The sequence below is a fragment of the Cebidichthys violaceus genome, unplaced genomic scaffold (genome assembly GCF_023349555.1).
Source record: "Cebidichthys violaceus isolate CVI_PGR_0920_01 unplaced genomic scaffold, fCebVio1.0.p SCAF_10, whole genome shotgun sequence".
Taxonomy (NCBI): domain Eukaryota; kingdom Metazoa; phylum Chordata; class Actinopteri; order Perciformes; family Stichaeidae; genus Cebidichthys; species Cebidichthys violaceus.
Genome location: NW_027176263.1, coordinates 5,376,637 through 5,404,458, shown reverse-complemented (window position 1 = coordinate 5,404,458; position 27,822 = coordinate 5,376,637). Strand labels below are relative to the sequence as shown.

The window sequence follows — 27,822 nt, the reverse complement described above, 5'->3', positions numbered from 1 at the left end:
CTTAGTACAAAGTATTTTTAATGTAAATGTTTGAAATACTACAGTACATTTGTGGTTATAGTACTGACAAAAGGGCTAAAGAAAAAAGTAACAAAAATAAATACATCTGCATTGACAGATAAGTGATGGATACTGTGAAGTCATATTGTATAAGATTCATCTTTTTAATTTTTTTTATCTAGGATGTAGCATCATCTTCACTTACTGATTATTACAAAGGTTTCTGGTATTATGCTTGCCTTCTTACAATATTATATTTTCATGAAATGGCTGTAATAAAATATTTTTCATACTGCATGACATCTCCTTCCTGGTCAAAGGGTTTCTAAAGAAAGTCCATTTTCATAAGAATATAATTCCTACGGTAACTTTTCACTAGTTTTTATGACAGAAATACATGTATACACAGTATCTATGGCATCTCAACCACAATGTATGAAAGCAGACTGGCTTTCTGGGTATCATGGACCACAGAATAAACAACAATAGATCAATCAAAAGCTTCATCACCGGTTCTTTCCACCAATCATCTCATTTTGTTTTTGTTTAGTCAGAAAAGTGACGGTCACAACTGAAACTTTACACCTCTAATGCCTTTATGAAGAGGCACAGTCACTCAACAGTGATGGTGAAAAACAGGCGCCCCAAAGATTGTCACGGTAAAGGAGCATTTTTAAAAGCATCATCATCATCATCATCATCATCCTCCTCCACTTGTTCGCCTCATGCACTGTAGAGCCCCAGGTAGTTTTAAAAGACTATTCAAAAGTGTAAAAATGTCTCACAATAAGAATACCGCTTGTTCCATTTATATCCCAACATTTGTCTTTCTGTCTGTTAAGAAATAGTTTCAGACACTAATTACATCAACAGCAAAAACAGTGGAATAAAAGGGAAACAATGTCAATAGCATCTTAAGTACACAATACACAGTGTGGCCTGGAAAAATAAGTGAGGGAGAATCCCCCGTCATAGATACAGAAAAAAAAAGTGCCATAAAGAGTTCATCGTTGATCCTTCATATTGTTTGGTCTGTCTCCGTCTCTTCATTATAGCAGTGTCCTTCTCTTCCCCAGTCTGTTAAAGCCTGTGTGTGTGTGTGTGTGTGTGTGTGTGTGTGTGTGTGTGTGTGTGTGTGTGTGTGTGTGTGTGTTTTGGAGAGTTCTGGCACACTGGAATGTGTAGCGTTTTAAGCCAAGGTTCTCTGTCTTGGCTTTATTCTGGGATAGAGCTGTTAAGAGACAACAAGAAGACAACAATGTCAACAATGCACATTTGCACATGAAATAATAAGCACGCTTGTCTTCGTTACAGTTTCAGTGACTCATGACTCACCCCGAGGAGGTTGCGGGGAATGTACCCCTCAGTGTCAGCCATGTGCGCCCACCACCATTCTATCTCGTCCTCGTCCTCCCTTCGGACGATGGTCATGCAGTCTCCCTCGCGGAACATCAGTTCATCAGGGTTTTCGCCACTGTAGTCCCACAGACCGTAGACCACTCCCCTGTTCATGATGCCCATCTTCTCTTGCACACCTGAGGGTACACGGATTTAAAATAACAATGAGCACAAAAAGACTTAAGTGTAGTGAGTTTTTCAAAGAAACAGACACAGGACAGAATTAAAATGAAATTAGTATAAGGAACAAAGCATGCGTAACAAAAAACAAAGAAATAAAAAATAATAACATTGCTTTTACTGACCGTAGAGGAACTGGGAGCACTGGGTGTAGCCCTCCTCCATCTCTTCACATTTATCAGCTGCCGTTTGCATGTCACTGTAAGTCATAGCAAACACTGCTGCACCAGACTCCACCAGGAACTTGCACACTTGCACATTGTTACAGGATGCAGCACAGTGAAGAGGGGTCCTGTGTTAGAGGGTGGGTGACAAAGGAAAAGAGAAAGGAGGTAAGAACAGAGGATACGAGTGGGAGATGAGAAACACCAACCACTTAAGAGTAGGACGAGAGAGTAAGACTTTCAAAATAATGACAGGATTCTGTTGATTACAGTTGGAGCGCTACACTTCATTCAGGTTTCTGTTGTTAACTAGCTCACACTGCTGAAGTTGAAGACTACAACATGTAGACAATTGATAACCATTTGGACTGGTCTGAGATCTTGAACTTACCAGCCGTCACTGTCAGCAGCATTGACATTGACACCAAACTGAACCAGAAACTTAACGATCTCTGTATGTCCGGCACAGACAGCATTGTGTAGGGCAGTGATTCCTTCATCGTTGGGCTGACTGGGATCTTCTACCTGTGAATGAGGAATTACAATGAGTGAAGGGAGTTTCATTTTAGCACCAGCAAATTGTGAAATGTAACTACTTTTAGATATCTTTAATGTAAACTTCTATGACACAGTGGTAGCTGACTAACACAGCAGAAAAACAAGACAAAAAAACTACTTTTTGATGATGATTTTAAACATTTTAACCATGTTATAATACATAGCAAATGTTTCTTACTTCATAGATGATTCTCTGGACCAGGTCAAATTCTCCCTCCAGAGAAGAGTCCAGCAGCAGAGCCAGTGGGTTGAACTTCACTCTCATGTTGTGCTCAATGCGTTCAGAGCCGAGCTTGCGCAAGTTGGTCCTCTTTCCCTAAAGACACAATCATAACGGTGTATCACACAAACAATCTCAAACAGCCATTACAAACACAGAGAAATGTAAACTCTCAGACGTGAGACTGAGCAGAGTCTCATCCTGAAGTGTGTCCCTGCTGCAAGCGTCCACTCTCTGCTGGGTTCAATCTGGACTGAGAGCAGAGGAGGGACTAAGTGCATTTCTAGTCCAGTTTATCCAGAAGCAAATTCGGTCCTCTAAAACCACGATTATGCAACCAAATGGGTCTTAAAATGGGGGGGGGGGGGGGGGTCATAATGCTTATTTCACATTGGTTTGTCCTTTTGGGGTAAAAACCTGCCACCTCACCATAAATCCACTTAATGAGTTTCACTCGGAGATTAACAACAAGAACATGTAAACTGGTGTTTACTTTCAATACAGAATGGGGGAGAGTAGGGTGGGTATCCGCTTAGTGTAAGCAGAATAAGGCCAATTTTCTCCCGAAACAATAGCAGTACTTGATAGGGATTATCAACTTATATAACATCAGACCAGGTCACTGCTGTTAATTAGCAGGTCATTAACAACTAGAATGTGTACGAACTGTAACTCATGACCTGTCGCTGTGGCACTAACAAACAAACAAACAAACATGTGAGGGGGTTTAAAAACACACGTAGCACAAAAGCACACAAGGATAATCTATACTGCAGACTCTGGGCATCATAATTGTGATTCAACAGTATAAGGTGGTGATTCATACCGGTGGCAGCGTGACCTGGCCAGTGACCTCAGGTGCCTTCATGTTGAAGGTGTCCTCTCCCAAGCTGTCCTGCTCTGCTCCACTGGGGTATGGGGGTGGTGGGTAGGGGGGGGAACTCCTCCAGGAAGCCGTCTGGAGGCGGAGGAGGCAGGTTGGCCATTGCGTCCTCCAAGCCAGCTAGGGGTGGAGGTGGGAAAAGAGCGTCATCTGGCCTGGGGGCCGGGTGGGATGGGGGAGGAGGGGGGATAATGTCCTCGCTCTGGTGCATGGCTGAATATGGTTTGGTCTGTTCAGCGGGGCCTGGAACGGGGACTTTAGCACCCAGGATGTGAGATGGGAGCTGTCCTCCCTCCAGAGTCGGTCCCGTCTCCGATGGGTGGTTCTCAGCACCACTCGGATGGCTCGGACCATGTGGCCCCGCTGACCCCTCCGCCGCTTTCTCTGCCTCACCAGCATAGGTTGGTGTGGTCACAGTCTCCATGGCTGCCAGTGTGGTCTTCTGGTAGAGGAGTTTCTGAATGTTGGGCCCCGCAGGACCCTCCGGTTCAGTGATGGAGCTGCGTTTCTTTAAGGGCCTCGGGGCATTGTAGAGCTTCTTCCTCAGGGCTTCCAGGTCACCATCGCTCTGATGCCTGTAGGGATTGGAAATGAAGGGAAGCAGCTTGGTGGGGCTGAGGGGCCGGGGGGGTGCGTTCTGTTTCTGTTTGGGGAACCTCAGACGGGCTGGGACCCACGTTGTTGGGTCCATTGTGGTCAACATCGGATTCTAGGCCGGGGGAGCGCCGGTCCGTGTAAGGGTTCTCTGGATGTGGAGAGCCTCCACCGGGGATTACTGGTTTACCATACACTACAAAGAAAGAAAGAAAGAAAGAAAATGTCTACAGAGATACCGACAATACCACACTGACGTAGGGACTGACCCTTTGCTCTCATGATATCAAAATGAAAGTCTTCATGCTAATTAAGAGTTTCATACCGTACTTTAACCCTGCCACCTGACTTACCAAGCCTGTGAGACTATTGTCAGGTCAGCAAAGCACTACACAGTGATAAACCCCGTTAAGACGGATACGATAAAGATATTTTCTCCACCAATACACTACTTGTCTCTTGTATCAGTTTCTAAACCTGCAGCTTAATGGCATTTTTGTATTAAATATAAATCATTGCTTAAAGAGAGCATTTGTCAAGAATGTTCCCCTGATGCGAATATCAGTTTTTAGATGCACTTGATATACTGTTCTGGTCATATTTCTTTGAACCATTAAGCGTTACACACCTATATAATCAGTTTTTATATATTAAATACCATGTCAGTCTAAATTACTGTATAATGGCTTACATAATTAATTATACTGGACCTATATACTCATATTGAACTTATTCTGTGCGATCTATTCAGACTTTAGACTCTCTACTTTGTCTTTTCCATCAGTGGCTTCCATTCTACAAAATAATATTGTATTAATTTTACAGAGCTAGCGTGGATTACATGAAAATCCTCAGAATTTTTGTTCCATTTCATTTCCACATTTGCAGTCAGAAGCTGCAGGTTCGGTTTCCTGTGATTGCGTTTGTAGAGTGAAGATCTAACAGATGGCTCAGCCTCTCTAGCTGCTCCTCTGGTCAGTGGTGTGTGAATATTTTCTTCCAGGCAGCAGGGTAGATTCACCTTAAGGTGAATATATCTCAAGTGACACAAGATAGTGCTTTTCTTAACCCTTGTTTACATCATACCTAGTCAGTCTTCAGATTACATTTTTTATTCCACTCAGAGGGATACTGTGTACAGGATCTATACTTTTACTAGAGACGACTCAAAGTGGATTTATGTCTAATTCAAAGTGTAGTTCTACATGTAATCTAAATACACTTTGTAAAGAAGAATGACCCCATTCATCTGTGTCACCTCAACAACACTATTAAAGCGCTAAATAAAAAAAATAAAATGTTACAACTGGATATTCTTACCACTGACAAATCCGTTGGTGCGGCTCTGAGACCTGTTGAGCGCGCCCTGCACACCAGGCTGACTGAAGGGCTTCCCTGAGCCCGGCTGCTGGGTGTACATGGAGTAAATGGAGCTGGCCGCTAAGGTCTGGGGCTTACTCATGCTTGTGTCTTTGGAGGAGGGCAGCTCTGGGGTGAAGGGCCGCACGGTGGCTGCAGGTGGAGTGTCCTGCTTGGAGGGCAGGGGGAGTGTCTGGCTCTGTGAGGGCGGGAGAGGGTTGCGGCCCTGTGCCGCCTGGGGCTGCTGGCTGTGGGGCTTGGTTTTGGGGAAGGTGCCTGTGTTGAGACCTGGTTTGCCGTAGGGCACGACACCAGGGCCTTTTGGTTTGGTGGGAACAGGAGGAGGCACCTTGACTGGAGCTTTGGGAGCAGCCTAGAGAGAGAGAGAGAGAGAGAGAGAGAGAGAGAGAGAGAGAGAGAGAGAGAGAGAGAGAGAGAGAGAGAGAGAGAGAGAGAGAGAGAGAGAGGGGTAAATAGATGCCAGGGTGTATCACTAAATTCAATTTTTTTTTTTTTAACTGTGAGAATGTAAAGACAATGTTTCCATTCCCCCTCACCTGAGCGTCCCTGACCAGATCATCGCTGCTCTGGTTTTTGCGGAGGGAGGTGGCGGGAACCTCCGTTGGCTCAAACATGGAAAATGGACGCACCTTCCTGTCCCTCTTCAGTTCCGTCTCATCTAAGCAAAAACCACAAGTAGAGGCAGTAAGTTTCGTCTCATGTTCAGACACAGTGGGACTAGAACAGAAGAACTCCAGAAACATTTGGGAGCTGTTGTTCTGTCACATCACTGTGGTTTCCGTTCCAGTAAGGATTTGTAGTGCAGTATCTCTTGGGAGGCTGTATGTGCATGTGTGTATGTCTCTTACCTTGTTCTGTGTTAGGGTTGGAGTGAGAGGTCATTCGTGGCAGTGTTGAAGCTGGACCATGACCATTGGTGTTGGATTCTGGACCTGAAGAGCCCCAGTCTGCCAGCTTGGATGGCTGAAGGCCTGTGGGACCGTCGAGAGAGGCCAAAGAGAAGAAAGCAAAAATTAAAAAAGGGAGAGAATTTAGTATTTAGTATTAAATACCATATTTTTTTACATAAGAATAAGACAAAACAAAATACCAGTACACAGATCGGAAACTAGCTTCAGCCATTATTTATCCAGATGAACAGAGACTTTGAAGAGACTTTTTGAAAAAAAATTAGTGAATTTTGCCTTTCTTGTTACTCATCATTTGTTGTTTTGGTTGATTGATAAGACCCAGCCAGTGGCCATGCATGTTCAGAGGCATCCACAGTCAGATGAGCCACAAAAGCATGGGGCTCTTGCAACTAGCAAGATTAGCATCACATCAAAAGATGGTAGAACATGATGATTTTCATCACAGCGCCTGCAGACTGTAGCTAAATGCTTCCTCTCAAGAGATGTTGTACTAATACACCAACAAACTCACACACACACACACACACACACACACACACACACACACACACACACACACACACACACACACACACACACACACACACACACACTTTGCAAACAAGACCTGATCGGGTTGGTCAGAATCCGAACAGAATGTCAGTTCAACTGAAGGTTATGTATTTGTTACAACTGACCCAATTAGAGCAGCAGAAAGAGAACTGAGGAAAAAGCTCAACAAACACGCTTTAACAAACAGCAGCAAAACAAGGAAACAGGACCAAAGATCCATCTAGGAAGTTATGAAAATAGCTCATCTTTTTCAGTGAGAATCACTCGAGAAAAATAAACAAAGCCACAAACACAAGTGAGTACCTTTTCTCTTAGCCCGCAGCTCTTTCAGAGGCCTTAAGCAAGAACATGGCTTCTGAGGAAGATGCATTCAAAAGACAAGAAAAACAAAAAGTAGCCTTAGAGCTCCAAATCCTCCTTTGCTCTAGACAGCTGTTGGCTGGGCCCAGGCAGGGGCCCCCCTGAGGGGCCACGCAGAGACCAGCACAACCCCCAGGAGGCTGCCTGATGCTGTGCACAACGTCCCTGCTAGAGAAGAACCGGGGAATGGGTGCATACTACGAGCAGATTCCTCTGCATCTGCGCCCATCCCCATCTCTCCTCTTCCCATACTGCAAATCAACTCAGCATGCAGAAATAATTGCGTGCAACATCATGACAGACTGGGAAAAACCTGTTACTTTTACTTCCAGAATGTGGAATGCTTTAAATAGGAAAACATGGACTGATGAGGAAGTGAGAGGGAGAATAAAGGAGGTGGGGGTTCTGTTGTTGTTGTGTAATGACAAATGTTTGTGTTGGATCATTCATTTTTAATAACATAAAGCACACTGCTGGCCCACTATCCACTGGGGGACTGATTTAGGTCTAAGAGGGCGAGACTAGATGGCACAAAGAACATCTATAAGTGGGCTATGTTGCTCTGGTCCGTCATTGGTTTTGGCAGACTTCAGTTCCACTCCATTACACAGCACACATGCTACGGTGCTGGTGTAACAGCTTACTTTGTACCGTCTCTCAAACTTGATTTTACAAAGAAGAGAGACATAAAGAGACACACACACACACACACACACACACACACACACACACACACACACACACACACACACACACACACACACACACACACACACACACAAACTGGGGCAATGGTTCAAAAATTGGTTCACTCACTGCAAAACATATCAAGAGTTATTTCGAAAATGTATGGAGACCGGAAGTTCAGGCTCAGCAATACTGGGTCACAACACACCATCCAGGAGGTAACTAGATACCTTCTGAGCTCAGACTGACATCACAACCAGCTGCTGTCCCAGACTCCTCTGCTCCTGCTGGAGGCAGGACAGTCTCTCAAGTAAATTAAGTCACATTTTAATTGAAAAACAAAACAATAAATAACATACCAAATTTCATGATGACACTCACAAAGACACACAGGGAACAATAGTTAAAGAATCTCTCCTTTAAAGTTTGTGATCTGAAAATTGCTGCTGCTGAGGGAGCGCTAAATTTAGTTGAAGAAAGAAGTGACAAAGTGAAGGATCGCCATGTCAGAGATCTGAGTCGTGACCCTAAAGGAAGAGGTGAAAGGCTGCAGACGATGTGTCGTCTCCGGCTGCTCACCTGTGCCGGCCTTGCTCTGTGGGTCGTGGACTGGAAGGGTGGCGGTGCCGTCGGGGTAGGCCGGTTTTACAAGTAGGTCGTGCCTCACTGGGCCCCTGGGCATGGTGGACGACTGGATGTATGGGCCAACCGCCGCCACGCGAGACGGACCCGACTGCTGTCCGGCTGGACCCTCAGAGGGAACCTGCACAGTGAAAAGGATCAGAGGAGCCTGTTAGAGCGGCTAACGGTCACTGAGAGTCATTTTAAGCATCTTGTATTAGTAGACAGCAGAAAAAGAGAGCACACTATTTAGACACTGTGACCAAAACTGTATCTGATGTTTTTTTTATTAATGATACAAAAAACAGTTGAGATTAAGATGAGTATCACAGAAAGCATGCTGAAATAATTGTTAATGTTGAGGCACTATTCCACAGCACTAAAAATCTATAGCAGCCCTCTGAGGCTGTGCTATTCATGACATGACAAAGAACTAAATGCTATGAAGGTTGAACGATTGTTAGACAACTTGGTATTCTTAGATTCTTGCCACTAGAGAAAAAAATATAAACTTTGGCCTGAGGGCAGCGCCAGAGTGGACCGTGTTGTTACCCAAATCGAAAGGATTGATTCTGGTTAGCGTGGAAGTGTTTAAAGATCTGTAAGGCAGTTACTTGTTACTGAATAACCATATTACTGTTGCTGATGTAGAAAGAATGAGCTTACCCAGATTTATTAATTTTTCATACGTTTCCTCTTATTAGCATGCTGCTTTTCATAAAACGTGTTGCAATTGAAAATCATGCAGGGATTTTAAAGCAGGGGCTCTCCAGAGGGCTCTCCATATTGGACAGGTGATGTAAAACCCTCACTGACGGTACAACCTCTTACATCCTGCAGCTTAATTTGAGGCTTAATTAGAGACTTTCACGTTAGAGGACAGCAACTGTGTCATAGATACAACATCCCACAGAAGAAAACAAATGCCTGTAAACCTGGGTTAAGCACTCAAACCATCTTTCTAAAACAACTCCTTACAAAAACGTATCCTACAGCTAACGTCATTATGACAAGCCGTCTCTTTAAAACAAGATGAACATGGCTGACGTTGTCCAAAAATAACTAATGGAATCTGATGTGCCAAGTCATACGGAAGAGATCAAGTGAGAAAGAAAAGAGACGCATATGTTCAGCTCCAATTCTAGTGTAGTTACCTGAAGATGAGTGTCTTTTGAAGCCCTCTCTTTACCGGGATAGCCATTCTTGAAAAAGAAAACAAAAGCACAAACATGCAACAGCAGTTCAAATTACCGAATAATCCCCTTTTTTCTAATCTAATATGAGCATTTTCCAAGTGTGTCCTGAACTGTGTCACTCTAAACTGGTGCAGGATGGCCTCTATGTGGCAGCGCTCGGACTACCTCTCTTCACTCAGTGTGGTCAGATGTGCTTGTTGTGTGATGTCAGCCGGACGCTTGCTGTTTGGTTGGAGGAGAGAGAGCAGCTTGGATGGAGTGTGTCTTTGTGCTAGTGTGAAAAAGGCCCACTCATTATGATTCCAAGCAGGGTTGTGGGTAAATCACCTCCTCACTAGGGCCTATTCAGGCCTTCATCTCCAAACCACACACACACACACACACACACACACTACTTTATTATGGATGTCGAAGGGACATCAAAAGAGAAGTTGGGCTTCTTTAAAAGTTGGATTAGGGGTGCAAGTTGCTACTTTATCTAAAAGGCTTCGAGCAGAGCTTCAGAAGGATTTGTTAAATATCCATTACAACATTTATTATTTACGTTCTAACTTATAGGTCACTTAGGATCTTGTACACTGTGTTTGCTAGAAAAACATGGCAAAGGAGGTAAAAACACAGAGAATCTGATGGCATTGAATACAAACAGCTTTGTGATTTGCACTACAAAGTTATGAATCTGCATTATATAATTAAAAACAATCTTTGAGGTTAATTGGTTGATTGTTAATTTGGTTGAAAGAAAGAAAGTTAATTATGTCTGAGAGGAAGTCGACTCCATCAGGAGTACATATTTAGAGTACATAATTAAAGAAAGTACACAAAGTAAAGTGACTTGTGTTAATAAGAGGGTAAAACATAAAATCATCCATCATCCAATCAGAATGATTATGTTTTCTTTTTGGCCACCCTTACACCTTTACTATCCCTATACAAGCATCCTCAAGCAGTAAATATGTTAATTCTTCGTCCACACTAGTCTGTTAACTCTAATTTACAGTCCCAAGGCAACCTGTGTTCAAAACAATTCCTGGAAAGTGGAGAGGGGAGCAGAGGAGACACCAGGCAGAGAACTCTGAGCCAAAACTTTAACACCAATTACAGCTAGTGCAAAGACTTGTTCAGCCTGCTTATTTCTACTATGTGTTGAACCCTGCTATGTATTTAATGTCAAATGTCTTTTGAAAAGCCAATGTTTTTGTAGTTACTAAACTGATTATTTGCCTTTTCCTGTGTCCATGGAGCCAAATAAGATAGTATCTCCCCTGACATTCCTGCCTGCCTGCACTCATTACTCCTCTCATCTTCAGAAGTTGTTTCTGCCAAATGGGACTGAAAACACAGCCGAGTGAAGAAGTGAGAGCATAAACTCAGATGCAACTCTGTGGCATGATCAACACTGCGATCAATCCCCACCAGCCATCTCAGAAAGAGAGAGATCAAAGAATGGAAAGAGGCGGAGAGGAGTGGACTCCTTCGACAGAGTGGGGGGGGTCACTTGGTTTTTCCCACAGAGAAGATAGCTTACGTTGACATGGGCGAGCTCTGAATGCCAGGGCATCTGAGGCTTCCGGATGTAAAGAGAGATACAAACATCCTTTATTATCTGACCACGAGGGGGAGCTCTCATAAAAAAACATTTCCATGTTCCATTTTTTTTGCATATATGAATAATAGTGGCTTGACAAATTGTGAGAAAGACAAAATAACACTCAAAGCTAACTGAACATTCACAAAATACTGAGATGACACACAAAGGGGGGGGGGGGGGGGGGGGGGGGGGGGGTTCTGTATTAGGTTATGAGAATGTTTTTTTTATACTGTTGTGGCGTAATAATACTTACAGGCAAGTTCTCTTTCTGCTGCAGCGCTGCCTTCTTCTTCCACAGCCGATCTCGGAGCTCACTGATCCGTTTGTCCATCGCGGCTACCTCCAGGTTGCGTTTATTCAGGCCCTCTCTCTGCTGCTGCAACTTAGAGTTCTGATCCTGGTTGAGCTTATTCCTCAGCTGGACGAGGAAGAAGGACACGGCATGAGGACAAAGACAAGACATACGTTCAATGTTTGTGCTCATTTAAAACAAATACCGTCTTTAGGGCTCAATTTTGTTTTGGTGTTGAATTTAATTGAGTCTGTATTTTTTCTGCACACCTGTAGCTCCTTGTAGAGACGGTCTAGTTCAGCCACAGAGCTCTGGTTGTCGTGGAAGTTTTCCATTTTGCCATTTTTGAGCAACTCCAGCTGACGGCCAAGCTCCTCCACCTTGGAAGCAGCCATCACTAGTTCTCTCTGCTTCTGCTGGAACAAGTTATTCATCTGCTCGATCTCTTCCACTGGAGAGGGAGAGGCATGAAGACGAGAGGAAGAAAAGGTGATGGAGGCAGGGAGGTGTGAGAAACAATATCACGAAGACAGAAAGTCAAAAGGAAGACATTGTGTCTTAATATATTTAAATCAAATCTCCCATGCTTCTAAATCCCGAGCAGGCACCCATTCATAAAATTCAGTCAGTCCATTAGCTTACCCAGTTTGCCGTTGCTGAGGCGTTTCTGCTCCACTTGGCCCTTGAGGGCCCGGACCTTCTTGAGCCGAGTTTCCTGGTTCTCGATGTTCTCTCGGAGGCGCTGCAGCTTTTCCTGCTCAGAGGCTTGCTGCTGCTGCCGCTGCTCCTGCTGCTTCAAGTAGCGCAGCCGTTGCTCCTGGAAAGACAAAAGAGTGGAGCATGGAGCAAAGGTCAGAAACATAATAAATCAGACACATCCCTGATCATTTTAAATTTATGAGTAATCCACGGCAGAGTATTCCTCAACAGCTGCTCTACAAGTGTCCTCAGGCAAAGCACTGGACTAAGATGTGGGGGGCTAGCAGCTACAAGAACACGACTCCCCCTGTAACTCATGAAGGGCTGTTATGAATGCATTTTATGACAACATGCTTGGTTAAATAAGGGTAAAGAAAACATTCTATGGAGCTAAACATTGTTAAACATTCAAAACCAATAGTCAGACTTGAACTCTGACACACTGTGCTGAACACCTGACCTAGCTCTCCCAAACAGGTTCTAAGAAAGTACACAGTTTCTATCGGGGACTGTAGCGGATGACGTGTGCCGATGGTAATGCCTGTTTGTTAACTTATAAGAGTGACTCGTCAGTATTCACGACTGCCTGGAGCTACATTCCTTGGCTTGCTAAATCATTCGCAGAAAAAAGTTGATTGGATCAGAGGGCTTAAGGGTTAATGACACAGGTTGCAACTGGCAGAACTTATTTAAGCATGTGTATTGAAACATAATAGAAAGACAAGTTATTTTTTAAGTTATCTTAATACAGTGCATATGTCTGGATCAGCAGAACAGAAACATTTTTTAGGTGCCTCAGCAAGAAGGAAGAAAAAATGGTCAGCCAAGTATTTCATTATATCGCGTCCTGTTTTCTGTCAAATTTCTTTCCCACAGTCACCAATAAATCCTGAGCAAAATGAGAAACAAGTTCTACACAAGGAAAAAATAGATCTTCAAATATGAGAGGAGTGCTGCACAGAAGAATCAAATCAAAGGCAGGAAGCTGTCTCAGGCGTCTCAAATTATAAACACTACACCTGCAGCCATCCACAACTCATCTAACCCGTCTATCGCAACCACCACGTGCACTCTGTCTTCGCATTTTTGTTCCCTTAAGTGCACTAGACTTGCTTTAGTACCTTTGTTTTGTGTACCATCTCCCCACTTTATCCCAATTACCCCCTCTTTAATCCAGCTTCATTTTTTTTGTCCCCCCCCCCCACTCTGGCTTTTACTTTCATCTCCACCATTTAAACCTCTCCATCTCCTGAATCCACCCGTCTCTCTACCGGTCCCCATCTCCCCTTTCATCCTGCGCTCCGTCTTAACTCACCTTGGAAGCGAGGAGCTGTTGTTGACTTTCTATTTGTTGCTGCTGTCTGGCAGCCATCTCTTGTAGTTCGGCCAGCGTCATGTCCATCCGGGGTGTTGTTGCCACCTGAGGTTGATAGAGTGACAATAGACAAAAGAAAACACATTCAATCTTGTGTTGTAATACACACTCTATAGACAGTCATTCAAAGTCTAGTATGAGGAAGCAAGTGTAGCATTGAAGAAAAGCAAAGGCAGCAGCAGACAAACACCTGTGGCTTCATAAGTGGAGCAATCTTTTTATAGTTCCACAAAAGTGGAAATATTTCTGATTTCAGGATTCATTGAACATTATTTTTCAAGTGACATTCTCAACTTGATAATTATATGTCGATGTTATGATGCACTGATTCATTTTTCATTTGCATTTATACACCACAGGGTGTTTTTGAATTGAATTAATTAGTACCCTATAGAAAATAATCACGTTGGCTCCTTGTTTAGTACAAAGAAACAAAACAAACCAGGTCACAGAATTTATGTTAATACTAAAATCTGTGACCCACATGACGGAAATAAAAATCAAAAGGAAAACGTCTTCGACTTGCAATGAGTAAAAGGAAGCTATGACTGTAATTCTAATGTTATTACAATGATGTGCAGTAAAAAGTCTTTGTAAATGAGTCCCAACGAGTCTTAAAATTAAGAATAAAATAAAAAGGACTAAGTGAGCTAAAGTACAGAAGATGCTGTCAGTGGGTCAGACAAAATATTGTGTGAGATTAAATCAAAGTTCTTCTCTCAACAATGGGAACATCCTGATGAAAGTATTTTGAATTGTCTAACAAATAAGACCCACAAACTCACCCCATTCTCCATTCTTCTGTCTGGGGGACCCTTCACTCCATTCCTCTTCTGCTCAGAGCCTCTTGGCCCACCTGAGAAACACAAAAGAAGACTCAATCAGACATCACAATCTACTGTCGGTCTTCATCTAAGGTGACGGCCTCATCACTGTCTCTAACAAACATGGGTACACACTGTACGGCTTTCTCTGGACTTGCTGCAGAAGAGATTGCGGATCAGTAGACGGCTAGTGCTGAACAATCTTAGCTCCTCTGGGAAACAACTGTGATCAGTGTTCTTTGTGACTTGCAGTAATCTCAGGATTTAACCTAATACATAATCGTCTGGTGGTGGGTCCCACAACTGTGTGTCTAAGTGCTCGTCTGTGTATATAAATGCACTTATATCCTACAATGCTACGGGCATTTGACGGCTGAGAGGAGGGGTCTGGCAATCCAGATCCCATCCTTAAAGCCTTGGCCCATGACCAAAGCCCTTTAGCGTGCATAATGGTTTTAGATGACCCTTGACATACAGAATGCATGTTAAATACATGCACTGGTTAATGCTAGTGCTAAGGCTCAATAAGTGTCATTGAGTGTGAAGTTATTTAGCTAGCTCACTTTAGCAGAGAATACATTTTGACCTGGTGAAAAAGAAAAGAATGGCATAACAACAGGAAGTGTGAACTTTTAACTGACTCTGATGAAATACTATGTTCATAAATAATATCAACACCACAGAAACAGGAGACCACATTAACACATCCTCTGTGTTACAAACACTGAGCAGAGCTAAGCTAACAGTGTGGGAAAACAAGAGCGAGCTAAGATAACAGGAAGGGAAAGCAGCCATCTAATCCCTGGGCCAGACTCAAGCTGTGAGGGGTAAAAGGGCTTAGTTACGCAACTGGGAGCTGAGAGGATAGCGCACGACCAAAATACTAGAGTTTTCTGTGTTCCTAAGAAAACTGAAAAGTAACAGGCTTATGACGATGTGACCGGGTCACCCCGGCCTCCAACAGTACGGCTAAATAAGGCTTGTTCAAGATTTGAGGCCTGCTAATATAAAAACCCTTCTCCTGGATTAAGCAGTCTTCAGAGTACCGCCATCTTTCTCATGTAAAGGCTTTCATGAATCCTTAACACCAGAGTGGATATACGTTTAGAGGCTGCAGGCATCTCTGGAGTTTACTACGTTGGTGTCAAATGTCTTTTCTCTGGGGAATGCCTTCGTCCAAATCACGACTTGTATGTGAGAGACCATAGGATCCCTTGCTTCTACCTGTATGTATGTTGGGCTGTGTGATGGAGATGGGACTCTTACCCGATTCCCTGCCTGGGGCTCGATTGTGACGCAGGAAGAAGCGCACCTCTGCCCTGTGTTGTCCCCACCGCTGGAGCACATCCAGCATCCTCTCCCCGTCACCTACAGCTCGCTCTGCAGACAGAATACACAAACACACCCATAAACTCAACACTGAAAATGTTTACTTATATTTAATTTGGCACAGTTAAAAACATGTGACACAACCAATCAGGTCAGGTGTGCGTGTGAGGTTTGTAAGATCCTGTTGCCGGACACTGCTGGTCTACACTGAGTGGAGATTAATTTCTGCATCTAGTTGATCTTTGTGAGTAACGACCTCGAGGGAAAACACCTGTGATGTGTTGTCAATTATTGTGTCTGGTACTGAGCCAAAGAGCTCATCGTGCATTCCTCAGACATCGTCTTCAACCCGCTGAAGACCATTTCATCACACAAATGGACCGACACATTACAGTCAATGAAACAGATGTATTATAAATGGCACGACTGCAAAAACAAAGTCAGAAGACTGATGAAATATTCGGTTTATTAATAGCTTTACATCTAAATGTGATGCTAAATGTCACTGCTGTGTTTTCAAGGGGAGAGTCAGCCGTGGTCTGTAAAGAAACGGCAGCAAAATGAGACAATCTTTTCAGACTACTTGAGGAAGTACTCAAACACAATAATTGGCACTTTCTTCACTTTCTTATGGCAGTGTCACCATGGAAACAGCTAGGAAGCCTGGCTCCTTGAGTTTTGATTCTGACTCTCAGAGACGGAGGAAAGAGGGGAAGCATGAAATCTCCCCCCCTCCTTCCACCTGAGAGATGTGGGAGATGTCTGGCTGCTTGTGTTTGTTACGGGGATTATGGGCTCTGCTTCATTTGCATTGTGGACCCAAAAGAGAGATAAGCCCTTCAAAAAGAAATTACGAAGCAGTTGACCACACAGCTAATCTCCATATATGGTCTACTTCAGAAAAAGCAATTTCCCTCTAATTAAAAGGAAGAAGACAAACAAGTGTCTGCACACTGACTCCAGTCTCTTGGGATACATCCAGAATATTCCACAACCAAAATAGCATGTGACTGAAAATCCCATGTTCTTCCATTGTGGGGAAGACGGATAAGGATAACTCACCAGATCCACGCCACATCTCAGAGAGGTGACAGTCGGCCTCTCCCGGCTCTTTGCACAACTCCACCACGTCTCGGCACAGCGTCTCCGGCGTAACAGGAACCTCAGTAAAATGCTGGTCATTGTTACTGAGGTATACTGTCAGGAACATCTGGGGACAAGAGAGAGAGAGGCCGATTAGGAGAAGTTAAATAACAACAGAAGACAGAGGAGCGTGTGTGTGTGTGTGTGTGTGTGTGTGTGTGTGTGTGTGTGTGTGTGTGTGTGTCTGCATGTTTGACTTTGTCATGCTACAGTCTTGACCTTAATATGACAGCATTCAACTTTACATAAAGTAACCTGAAGACTTATTCAACCTGTTAGTCAGATGATCGTGTCAGGTTAATGTAAAGGGGTGCATGTCTGAAAAGAACAACAGATGGCTATAATAATAATAATAATAATAATAATAAATATATATATATATATATATATATATATATATATATATATATATATATATCAGATGATGAATAGATATCTATTCTCAGCCCTCATTCCTCTAATCATCAGAGGCCAGCTCCCAGAATTCCCTTTCACCCCATGTCATCTAAGTGCTAACTAGTGCTGTCACCACTGTGAGAGATCCCTCTATCCCAACACACACACACACACACACACACACACACACACACACACACACACACACACACACACACACACACACACACACACACACACACACACACACACACACACACACACATCCCTGCCAAGCACTCTCAAGGGACGACCACTGAGGACTCTTGAGTCGTCAGTGTGTGAGTGATGGATGGTAAAGACCGGTTTAGGACTATCTAAAAAGAAAGAAGGACCATCTCAAAGAAGATGTCACAGCAGAAGAAGTGGACTGTGAAAGCCTTCAGCTAAAAACTGAGCAGAAAATTGAGCCGTCTGACAGCAAGCGTCCCGAAAGCTGGAATTTCTGTCACATTCCAAACTGAAGCTTTAACAGTGTCTGCATTGTTTTCAAAAGGAATTCTCAAATCAATACTTGTACAGGATATTGTTATTGTTGAATAGTTGTTCATCTTTATAGTTCTAATAGCCATTGGGTGTTTAATTTAATAAAAAGACAGAAGGCCTACGTCAAACTAAAGCCTTCACAATCTACTTAAAAATACACACCTGGGAGTGAAACATAATGTTCTGCTTATGTGATACTAACCTATACAAACACTGACACTAAACACAGTGTCTTTGTGTTCTCATGTAGATGTACGACACTGTTAGGACTGTGCTGGAATATGATCCCATCTGTAATGTCATCACACAAAAGGAGAGTGAGAGCTTTGACAAGGCCGTAATAAAACCAATATTACGACATAACATAGCCCTCCTGGGGCAATGCACGAATTGAACTTATTGGAACGTTCTGTATTCGCCCAAACTCAGCAGCCCAAGAACTAGAATAACCTGGAAAGTGTGTAATTGTTAGAATAGTATTGTTTGTGTCCTAACCCTCCAGGTTTGGACTGCCAGGTTTTTTTCTATTCTCAGCACGCTGCCGTGAACGGCCGAGCCTACGGGGGGCCACGGTGGGAGATCAGGTCAGCGGGGTCACGAGCACAAAGGGCTCGGGGGGGGCAGAGCAGCTGGCACGGTGCAGAAACAAAAGTATTGCTTTTGAACAGTGGGGTGCACAGCGCAAAAGCACAACAGCCTTAAGATAAGTGGCTTTATTCCTCTTTTCTTCTTCAAATGGAGCTTACCGAGTGAGCGGGCAGGTGACATGCTTCCTCTAAAAAATCTCCTGAACAGCGTACACAACTGGAAAAGGTTTGTTTTTTTTCATGGTGAAGGTGGAAACGAGGGGTCTGACTCAGAGGACCTGACTCAACTGGTTTGCTCCATAGACATGTAAATGAAAGATCCCCAATCAATAGAGCGAGTCAGCAGTGAGTCATCCTTGTCGGTAATCTATAGTACAGACGTTTTATTCCTCACCGGCCATATAAGACCCAACAGCTCTGTGGTTAAAGACCACCCCGGAGAACAAAGCCAAAACCAAAGACTTCTACTTTCCTGCTTATCAGAATAGTTTTACCGTTTGTAGGTACGTAGCTGAGAACTAAACTGTTATCAGTTAACATAATAAATTACATCGTCAGGGGGCTATAATTAAAATAAAACCTCAACTGGCAACAATTTCATGTAGTCTGCCATTGAGAGATCAGCACAGAGATGCTGACATCGTCACAACTTTACCGGCAATGTAGGACATTCAAATGACCCTGTTAATATTTGGAGAGTGAAAGAGAAACAACAGAGCAAGGAGGGGGGTGGACGGTGGGAGAAAGAAAGTGAGGAGACAGGACACATGGACGGGAGGGGAATGGAGTCCTGGGAGGGATTCCTACACTATAGCCAATTCTCTTCAGCACTAAAGTTAATGATCCAGGGCCACCACTACCCAGCTAGCCTCCATCCAGATGAGTTAGCACTTTGCTGCTGACCTTCATCCACGGCATGCACGCGGTCACAGCTTATAGACAGATATCGCACACATGTGCAACATTTAGCTAATTATTTAAAGTAATCAGGCTAATTTTCATACATATTTGCATATTCATATTGCTCTGGGTAGGTTCAAATATGCAAAATACATAGGATTAACTAACACATTGATATTCATTTATTTGTATCTCCTATAGCTGTATTCATATTGAAAGATAATGTTCATACACTGTTTATCATAACACACAAAATGACAGCAGAAAGTCCACTTTGACTTTCTATTATTAGCAGACCAGTGTGTGTAAACAACAGATATAGAGTTTGTCAATGTGAGAAAACAACCTCCATAACAGCCTGCCCTGCTGCAGAGCCTCTGCCATCTTGATTAAAGGGACCTGCCTCAGGTGCCTTAGAAGAGTGCCCCTCATTTTGACTCAGCCAAACAACTTGAGAGTTCATTAAATATTCATAGATACAACAGCGAGTAAAATTAAAACAGCTCAATAACAACAACACCAGCCTGTTTAAAAAACACAACTGCTCACCGGAAAGAATCGTCTTCGGTAGACTTACACAACCAGGAGGGAGCTGATTGGGACCAATTTGCATTGTATATGACACATACATATCACATTTGACAAAATAAAATGTGCTACACTTGCCTTCCGTCTATCAGAGTGGACGACAGAAGCAGCTGCTGAATTGCACTTCCTGCCTACCTGAGACAGGGCAAAAGGATTGCCCTGGGGAAGGAGAGAGGGACGAGCTGCCTCTGCTGCTGAGGTTCACTATCACAACCATATAGATTTCTAATTCCATCACAGCATCAGATAAGTCACATCTGTCTCCCAGGGTTTGGGACTGGTGTGACAGCTCAGAACTGCAAGATGACAATTATAGCCAGTGCAAAGACATGTGGCTGTTAACGCTGCAGCCTGCACTGTAGATGCTCTTAAAGCAGTGCAGCTATAAGGCTGGGTCATTGGGGCTATATCTCTGGGATTAAGTTAATCCGTATATATGAAAATATAGCCTTTCAACAGACTACTGGCTCAGTATTACAATAGTAAGCTTAAACTCAATAGCCTGCAGATAGGCTACAGCCACTATGCCTTAAGAGTTAAAGGGAATATCCTTCCAGGTAACCAAGGCCCAGGAGTATGCAGGTGTTCATTCTCACAACCAGACAGTTCAGTGCCTGCTTTATCCATAAATATAGGTCCTGTGGTGAAAGGGCTGGAACAAAAAAACTACACAGTCTTTAGGGTCAATGGCTCATGCTTTAGAACATCTGTTCTAATAACACAGATAGGAGTGTGTGTGTGTGTGTGTGTGTGTGTGTCTCAGAGATGAAAGGGTGTGTAACATCAAACCCTCAGACAAAAGACACTGTAATAAGAACACATCTTAGAGAGAGGGGTGACTGCAGCTGGCAGCACGTACTTGACCCGCCCCGTTGAAAAAAGGGCTGAGAGGTTGAGAAAGAGAGACGCAAAAACACAAAGGCATACTGTAACAGTTGTTCTGGGTTATTGCACAGAAACAGGCTTCTTTGTCGATGATTCTGTCCTGTGTTGAAATGAAATAAGATGCAGCCCCTCCAGGGAGGTGCAGGACTATTATGCGATAAACTAAAAGATATCAGCTACAAAGCCTACCGCCAGGAAGATGCTGATTTGGCCCTTTACTGTGCAATTTGGATCCCTTCTCCAATTAAAGCCAGAGGGGCCATGAAGAAGATGCCATAGATTGCCGGCCTGAGGGGAACCGGCTTTTCAAGCCTCTCTGGTTGTTTAGACAGAGGACTCAAGAAATGACTTGAGTTTAAAGAGCAACACCGTAGTCGTAGCAAATTACAGGAAAGAATGCTATGCTGGTGTGTGTGTGTGTGTGTGTGTGTGTGTGTGTGTGGCACTCCCACCGATCCTTCAGATAAGGGCCGTGTGCACTGCAGCAATAGAGTGCAAACATACAGGACAGGTCCAAAGAAAATGAAGTTAGAAGAATGATCTTTTGACGATGTTACTTCAAGCAGTAGCACATCAACCCCCGTGTCCCACCTTGACGATGCACTCTCTCCTTTTGAGGGTCAGCTCTACAGCATCGGCCCCTCAAGATCATTGTCCAAATGCAATTGGCTCCATATTGAGTTAAGTGTTATCAAAACTGTCTGCCACTGCAGTTTCCCATTTCCAAGAATAGACAAAACCACAAGGGGATTGTACTGTAATGGAATTACTCTGCAATATCAGGATAACTAGCAAATGAAAGCTCATCCCGTTACTGAGAATTCACATCGATACAACCACACACAGACACGCACGCACGCGCGCGCACACACACACACACACACACACACACACACACACACACACACACACACACACACACACACACACACACACACACACACAAAATGGTGGTTTAACCTGGAACTGCAACAACATTATTTTTTATTAAATCTTAAACAGAGAACTTCACCCATGCATAACGTACTGTGTCGCTACGGTCCCAGGTAGATTTGATTACAGCCTCCTGCTGATGAACGACTGATAATTATTAATCAATTATGTTAATTTCTCAGTCGGTAAAACTTTGCTGAAGTGAAGGCCACAGTGTTGTCTTCTATAAATAAGCTAAATCCTTTCAGTGTGTTGGCTGCATTATGCTCCAAAGATAAAAGCGCCCAATATCTGAGAGTGCGTTGATGAATATTGTGCAAAACACAATATTAAGTTTCATATTTATACTCATATGTGTATATATCTACATTTTGACTATAGCGCTGCCTTGGAGGAGCCCCGTGGATGTAGTCAGATCAAATGAGGCAGAGTGTCAGACGGCTTGATATAACACACTGGAATTGACGACTACAGACAACATCCGATTTAATGCCGAGGAGAGAAATGGGACAACCGGGGAGGTGGATAGAGTGAGGCAGGCTGACAGCAGCAGAGGATAACAGGGGCTGGACTGTGTCTTTGACCACCTGAGGGGTCTCACTGCTGGGCCTTCTGTCCACACGCTTTCAATTACACGTATTGCTGTGGTAAGCGAATGAGTCGGCTTGGTCTAGTTGAGGGAGTCACCTCTGAATGTGTTTACAGACGGTCAGTAAGACACTGCAGCAGCATCTCCGTCTTCCCTCTTCTCCCTGCCACCGCTTCAAGAGTTGACTCAGTTCCAGCAGAGCAGTCCAGTCCTTCAAAAAGGCGAGGCAGCAGAAAACTCTCTCTCTCACTCTCTCTTATGCATTATTCCTCTTCATCTCTCTCTCACTTTCTGCATGCTGCATTAGGGGGACGAGGGGGTGAGGGAGAAAAGGTCAGGGGCAACAAGCAGGAGGCGGAATCTGAACGCACAGAAGCGTCATTCAGCTGCAGCATTTAGGAGGGAAAGAAACAAGCAGCTTCTACGACACAGTGAAGCTGCAGCGAGCTGCGACTCTTCGATCAGGACAACCTCTTCTCTCTGTCTGCACTGCAGTACTTAGCCTATCACTCTGTGATCTGCACTCTCGCAAAAGTCTTCCATTCCAACGTGTGCTTATCTGAGAGATAAGGGAAATGGCAGTCAAAATGAAGCAGAGGGGAGAGGATGTGCCCTTTGTTCCCAGCCTCCTTCAGAGTAACAAGCCATAGCTGGAGGCTATTACAGATCATAAACGTAAACTAAAATTACCGAAACCTCTATATAGTCTGTTGTATGCAAAACAATCTTTCATCATCACTTATCTCATGAGGGAAACTAAAAGCAAAGAGTTAGCGATTCAAAAATGTGGCAGACACACTGATTGGCTTCCTAAAAAAAATGCACACTGAATGATGCGTTTGTGGTGTTTAATCTGCCATCTGAAAAGAGAGACTTTGGTGAAGCAGAAGAGAGGAGGAGGCAGAGTACAAAAGCACTTTTTCTAATGCAGGAACTTTTCGAGGAACTTTTTGGGGTCTCAGGAACATTCTCTACTTTTTGACCGGAGGACACGGTGTATAAACTATCAGAAGAACCTCCATCAACGCAGCAGTAAATTATAAATAACTATACAACTGTATTGTTGTCTTGTTACATGCAACAAAAACTCCCTCTGCAAAAAAGAAACTGCTTTCTGTTATTAGTTCAATTTTCTATTATCTTCTTTGTTCTTCAAATGTGCAAACAAGATCGTAGAGAGGTTCCTACTTTACTTTAGTTCCTGGGACTCTCTGGTGAAAAAGGGGCCACAAGGCCAATTCCCAGACCACCCTGGGTCCACTTCTGAACCATGGCCCCTCTGTTCCCCATGGCTGGACCAGTGTTTCAACCTCAAACAATGCTGTCACAAGGCCCTCGCTGCTTGAAAAGGGGGTCTTTCTGGCATTGTACCACTTTAATGTGTAATTCAGCTCTTCACCTGGATTCCTCACAGATGAGAGTCACTCAACAGTTCCACGGTAGGTAAGTCAATACCTGCTCAGGTGACTCTGTGGTGCTTCAGTGTGCATTCAAGAAAATGATGTAACATATTATCAATTGTCTCAGCTAATATTCTTTGTTCTGCCCGGTGAGGATTAAATCAGGCTTGTGGACTAAATGTTATAACCAGCATAGATAACCAGGTTGGCAGCAAAGTATCAATGCTGCATGTTTTTTTGCGCAACTCTTTTCGGCTAACTCCTCTTCCTCAAATAAGAGTCAAAACATTGCCCTTGACAGTCCTTGCCTATCACCGACGAGGCTGCTTATGTAACCTCTGCGTACTCTCCCACAGACTGAACACAAAGCCTGTGGTGGCCGCAAAAGAAAGCCTTCTCTGGTTTCTGTTGACACACAGGCTTCCAGAACATCATCTCATTTTCCCACCATCACAACATCGCCACAAAGTCGAGCAACGGTGAGATTTGTTGCGGTGTAGCTGAGAAATGGTACAAATGTGTGTGGGCAAAGAATGCACAACTAACAATGTGGCAAAGGCACAAAAAAGTAACTTGTGTCATGGGAGAGGAATGAAGAAGTAATATGTTTACTGCAACATTCCAAATCTAAAAGCACGCAGAAACTTTTTCCCCCCGACTGATGACAGTTTTTTTGGTTTCTCTTTTTGGTTTCCTCTGCCAGAAGAGTCTATCGAATATAATTCATCTTGACCAAAAAATACACAACAATGTAATACGAGTTAATACACCAGCAGAGAATTCAAGCCCAAATGTGGCATTAATACATGTCTGCAGTACAATGCCTGGTTTGAGTAGAGATCAAAGTAAATCAGGAGTAAATGAGTGATACCTCGCTGTGGTTCAATAAAAGCTGAGCATCCCTTATCAGGGTGCTGCCCCACACACACACACACAGACACAGACACAGACACACACATAATGTGCTCTACACAACACGCTGCTAAAGAGTTCCTGCAGCTCTTTGTGTTCAGCAAACAGTGACCCCTTATTTACCATCCCAGCCGGTAATTACGACACTACATTCTTACTACCCCCGAGCCCCTGGTCTGTATAAAGCAGGGTCACGGGGCTGAGACAATACCTCACATCAGACATTTCTATATAGAGGCCATTTTGTGTTTATCGGGCAACACCAGCAGCTTTATCTCCTTCAAACACACCGCACATACAGAATTATTCTCGGGTGACATATTTGGGGTAAAGAGGGTCGTTACCAAAGTCTCATGAGGCCGATAAAGAAACAGATCTTGCATGTGTCCACAAGAACGGAGCTTGGCGACAACAGATGACCATGAGACAGCAGACTGAGGTCGTGCACCCAGACAGGAGTATCCAAATACGACCGTCTCCACGGCTAAGATGATTAATTCTCTAATCAAGCTGTTTTACTGGAAGCAGAGCTGGGCATCATTAGTAGACCCAGAACCTACTACGACAGAGGATTACACTGGAGCGTTCATGAGTTGTTACCATCCTCGTAAATAAAGTGTGTGTTGTACGGATCCAGAATTAACCGGAGAAGCTGAGACAAAAGCATTAATTCCGACAGTGTTTACATTCGGATAATGATGTAATTTCTTCCATAAAGTAAAAATTCTGGCAACTAGTGCTGAACCGGTATTAGTTTATTAAGCTACAAGACAATTAACAGAATATTATTATTGTTATTATTACAACTATTTTGACAACAGATTAATCATTAAAGTCAATTACTAAGAAGAAATGCCAAAATACTAATAAATGTGCTTCTTTTCTCTGTATTATATAATTGTACGTGACTCTCTTTATGTTGGTACAACAAAACAAGCAATATAAATACGTTCCTTTGAGCTCTGGGACATCGTGAAGGGCACTTTTCACTACATTAAAGGCATTTAATTGAATCAACTATTAATCAAAAAGAAATTGACACAATAATAATGAAAACATTCATTGGTTGCAGCCTTATCTGCCATGAGATTCTTAGTTAAATACATTCTAGGCATAATAACTTTAGCTGGGTTAAATGATTACTAGTTACCAATCCAGCCATCACTTCTCTGAGCTTGCAAGCAGGCAAAGTGACAACAGAGAAGTAAGTGCTTTGTTAAAAAAAAAAAAAAAGTTTTCTATTTGTTGGGAAGCTTATTTCTCTACAAGAAGACCACATGTCCGCTGTCCTCTCTACACACACCAACAAAGTGCTGAGAGACTTTCACTGCAGCAAGAGACATGGACCTCTGATGATGATGATGATGGTGATGATGACATGGCAGGAGTCCAGAGCTGAGGTTAGCGTAGTGCCATCCAGACTTGGCAGGACAAGCCTTCTGCTTGTTGTGCACAACACTAACAAAGCCTACAATAAATGCATCTACAGTAAAAGACTGTTTAGTCAGCTAAATGTCTACTGTCCCAAGACCATGTACATGTATATACTGTATATATAGAGAGATATAGATATAAAGATATACCATCTACATACCATATATATATATATATATATACACACACACACACACACACACACACACACACACACACACACACATACATATATATATATATATATATATATATATATATATACACCATGTACACCATGTACATACCATATGCATAGATATACATGTACATTTATATACCATATATACAGTATATATACACCATGGCACTATGACGCAGGGGACTTTGACTGGTTTAGCGTTACATGGAAAATATCCGTCCGTAGTCAAACGTGTGCATATCATCCCAGAGAGCAAATAAATGACATAGCTTCTAACCAGATGCACCGATCACACGCGCACACATCTGTCAGAGCTGATGAACTTCTCAAAAAGAAACCCGTGCGACCACAGACACAGAGCAGCAACCGCCTCAACTCATCACGTCAATTTAAATGTCCAGGTAACTCACAGTGTTAATGCAGCGATATATAATGTCTTAAACGGACATGTTTAGCCGTAGGACAACGTTTAAACTTGTAGCCATGTAAATGAAGCATAAACTCACCGGCATCATCTTAGCTTCGGACCGCATCTAGCTCACCAACACGGCATGAATCGACACGGGCAGTTTCGACGAAAGCTTTGGGACCGATCACTTTAATCCAGAGCCTCTAAACCCGCGGTGGACTCGGCTCTACTTTCTCTCTCTTGGAGTCTCGTCCTGCGTTAAAAACAAAGCACACATCGTCATTTCGTTAATACAGCCAACATGTCCAAAGAACTAAATACACTGTTTCTCGTTTCGAGGACCTGTTGCAACAAATAACAATAACACGGCCTTCACGACTAAAGTTTCCGTTGTAGTTGCGCGAGCTTAGCTTAGAACTTTGAAACGGCTCATTGTGAGCGCGAGGCAATGCTAAAAAAAATAAAAAACACCTCAAGTTCTGTGAGTAGACTAAAGGTAAAACAAATGAAACATATATGCGAGGATTATTTGCTATTGTTTTTAAGGTTTTGCTTACCAGAGGTGATCAGTCCGAAACCCCGTTGAGTGACAGCGTTGCTCGGTAGCTCGCGGCCTATCCCAGAGTGACGTAGCGGGAGGAAACTCATTCCAGTTTGGAATTCTAGCTCCGCCTCCTTTTGGAACAGACCACGCCCCCAATGGATAGACCTGTCCGGTGTAAACCAAACACTAAGCCCTTTACAATCACTTGTAAGAAACAATAATAATAAATAAAAAATCACTTAAGTATACTACAGGTCGATACAATTCAGTTCTTATACAGCAAATTAAACTTACATTAAAAGTACAAATCGACCTGAGTTGATGCGGAGAAAAGTGAGATGTCTCACTCCGCTCGTATTTGACAGGCTGGAAGCCGAAGGTGAAGTGGGAGGAGTTTATTACAAGATGATCCTTAAAAAAAGTTAAAAAAAAAGTAGACCCACTGACACCACACAGTAAAATACTCAAGTAAAGTAAATGTAGTTGTCATATGTCACAGGTTCTTTATTATATCATTCCAATGTTGTATTACTTTGTCAATCAGTTTGTTCCTAATGGCTTCAGAGGCCTATCATTGTTTTC

The 27,822-nt window shown here is 43.2% G+C and overlaps 1 protein-coding gene across 1 annotated transcript; it reads right to left on the bottom strand.

The window, feature by feature from the left end:
* Positions 1–27,311, bottom strand: LOC137880564 (apoptosis-stimulating of p53 protein 2-like). Its single transcript, XM_068721981.1, is given in 23 exon segments — positions 1–1,231; positions 1,336–1,535; positions 1,704–1,870; positions 2,134–2,267; positions 2,479–2,616; positions 3,347–3,457; positions 3,459–4,031; positions 4,033–4,193; positions 5,318–5,729; positions 5,914–6,035; positions 6,226–6,348; positions 8,467–8,650; positions 9,663–9,710; positions 11,233–11,271; positions 11,549–11,713; positions 11,857–12,038; positions 12,230–12,404; positions 13,602–13,706; positions 14,447–14,517; positions 15,752–15,865; positions 16,877–17,024; positions 26,794–26,949; positions 27,254–27,311. Coding segments are annotated over 22 exon segments (3,441 nt in total). The 5' UTR covers positions 26,821–26,949; positions 27,254–27,311; the 3' UTR covers positions 1–1,189.
* Positions 27,312–27,822: the final 511 nt, after the last annotated feature.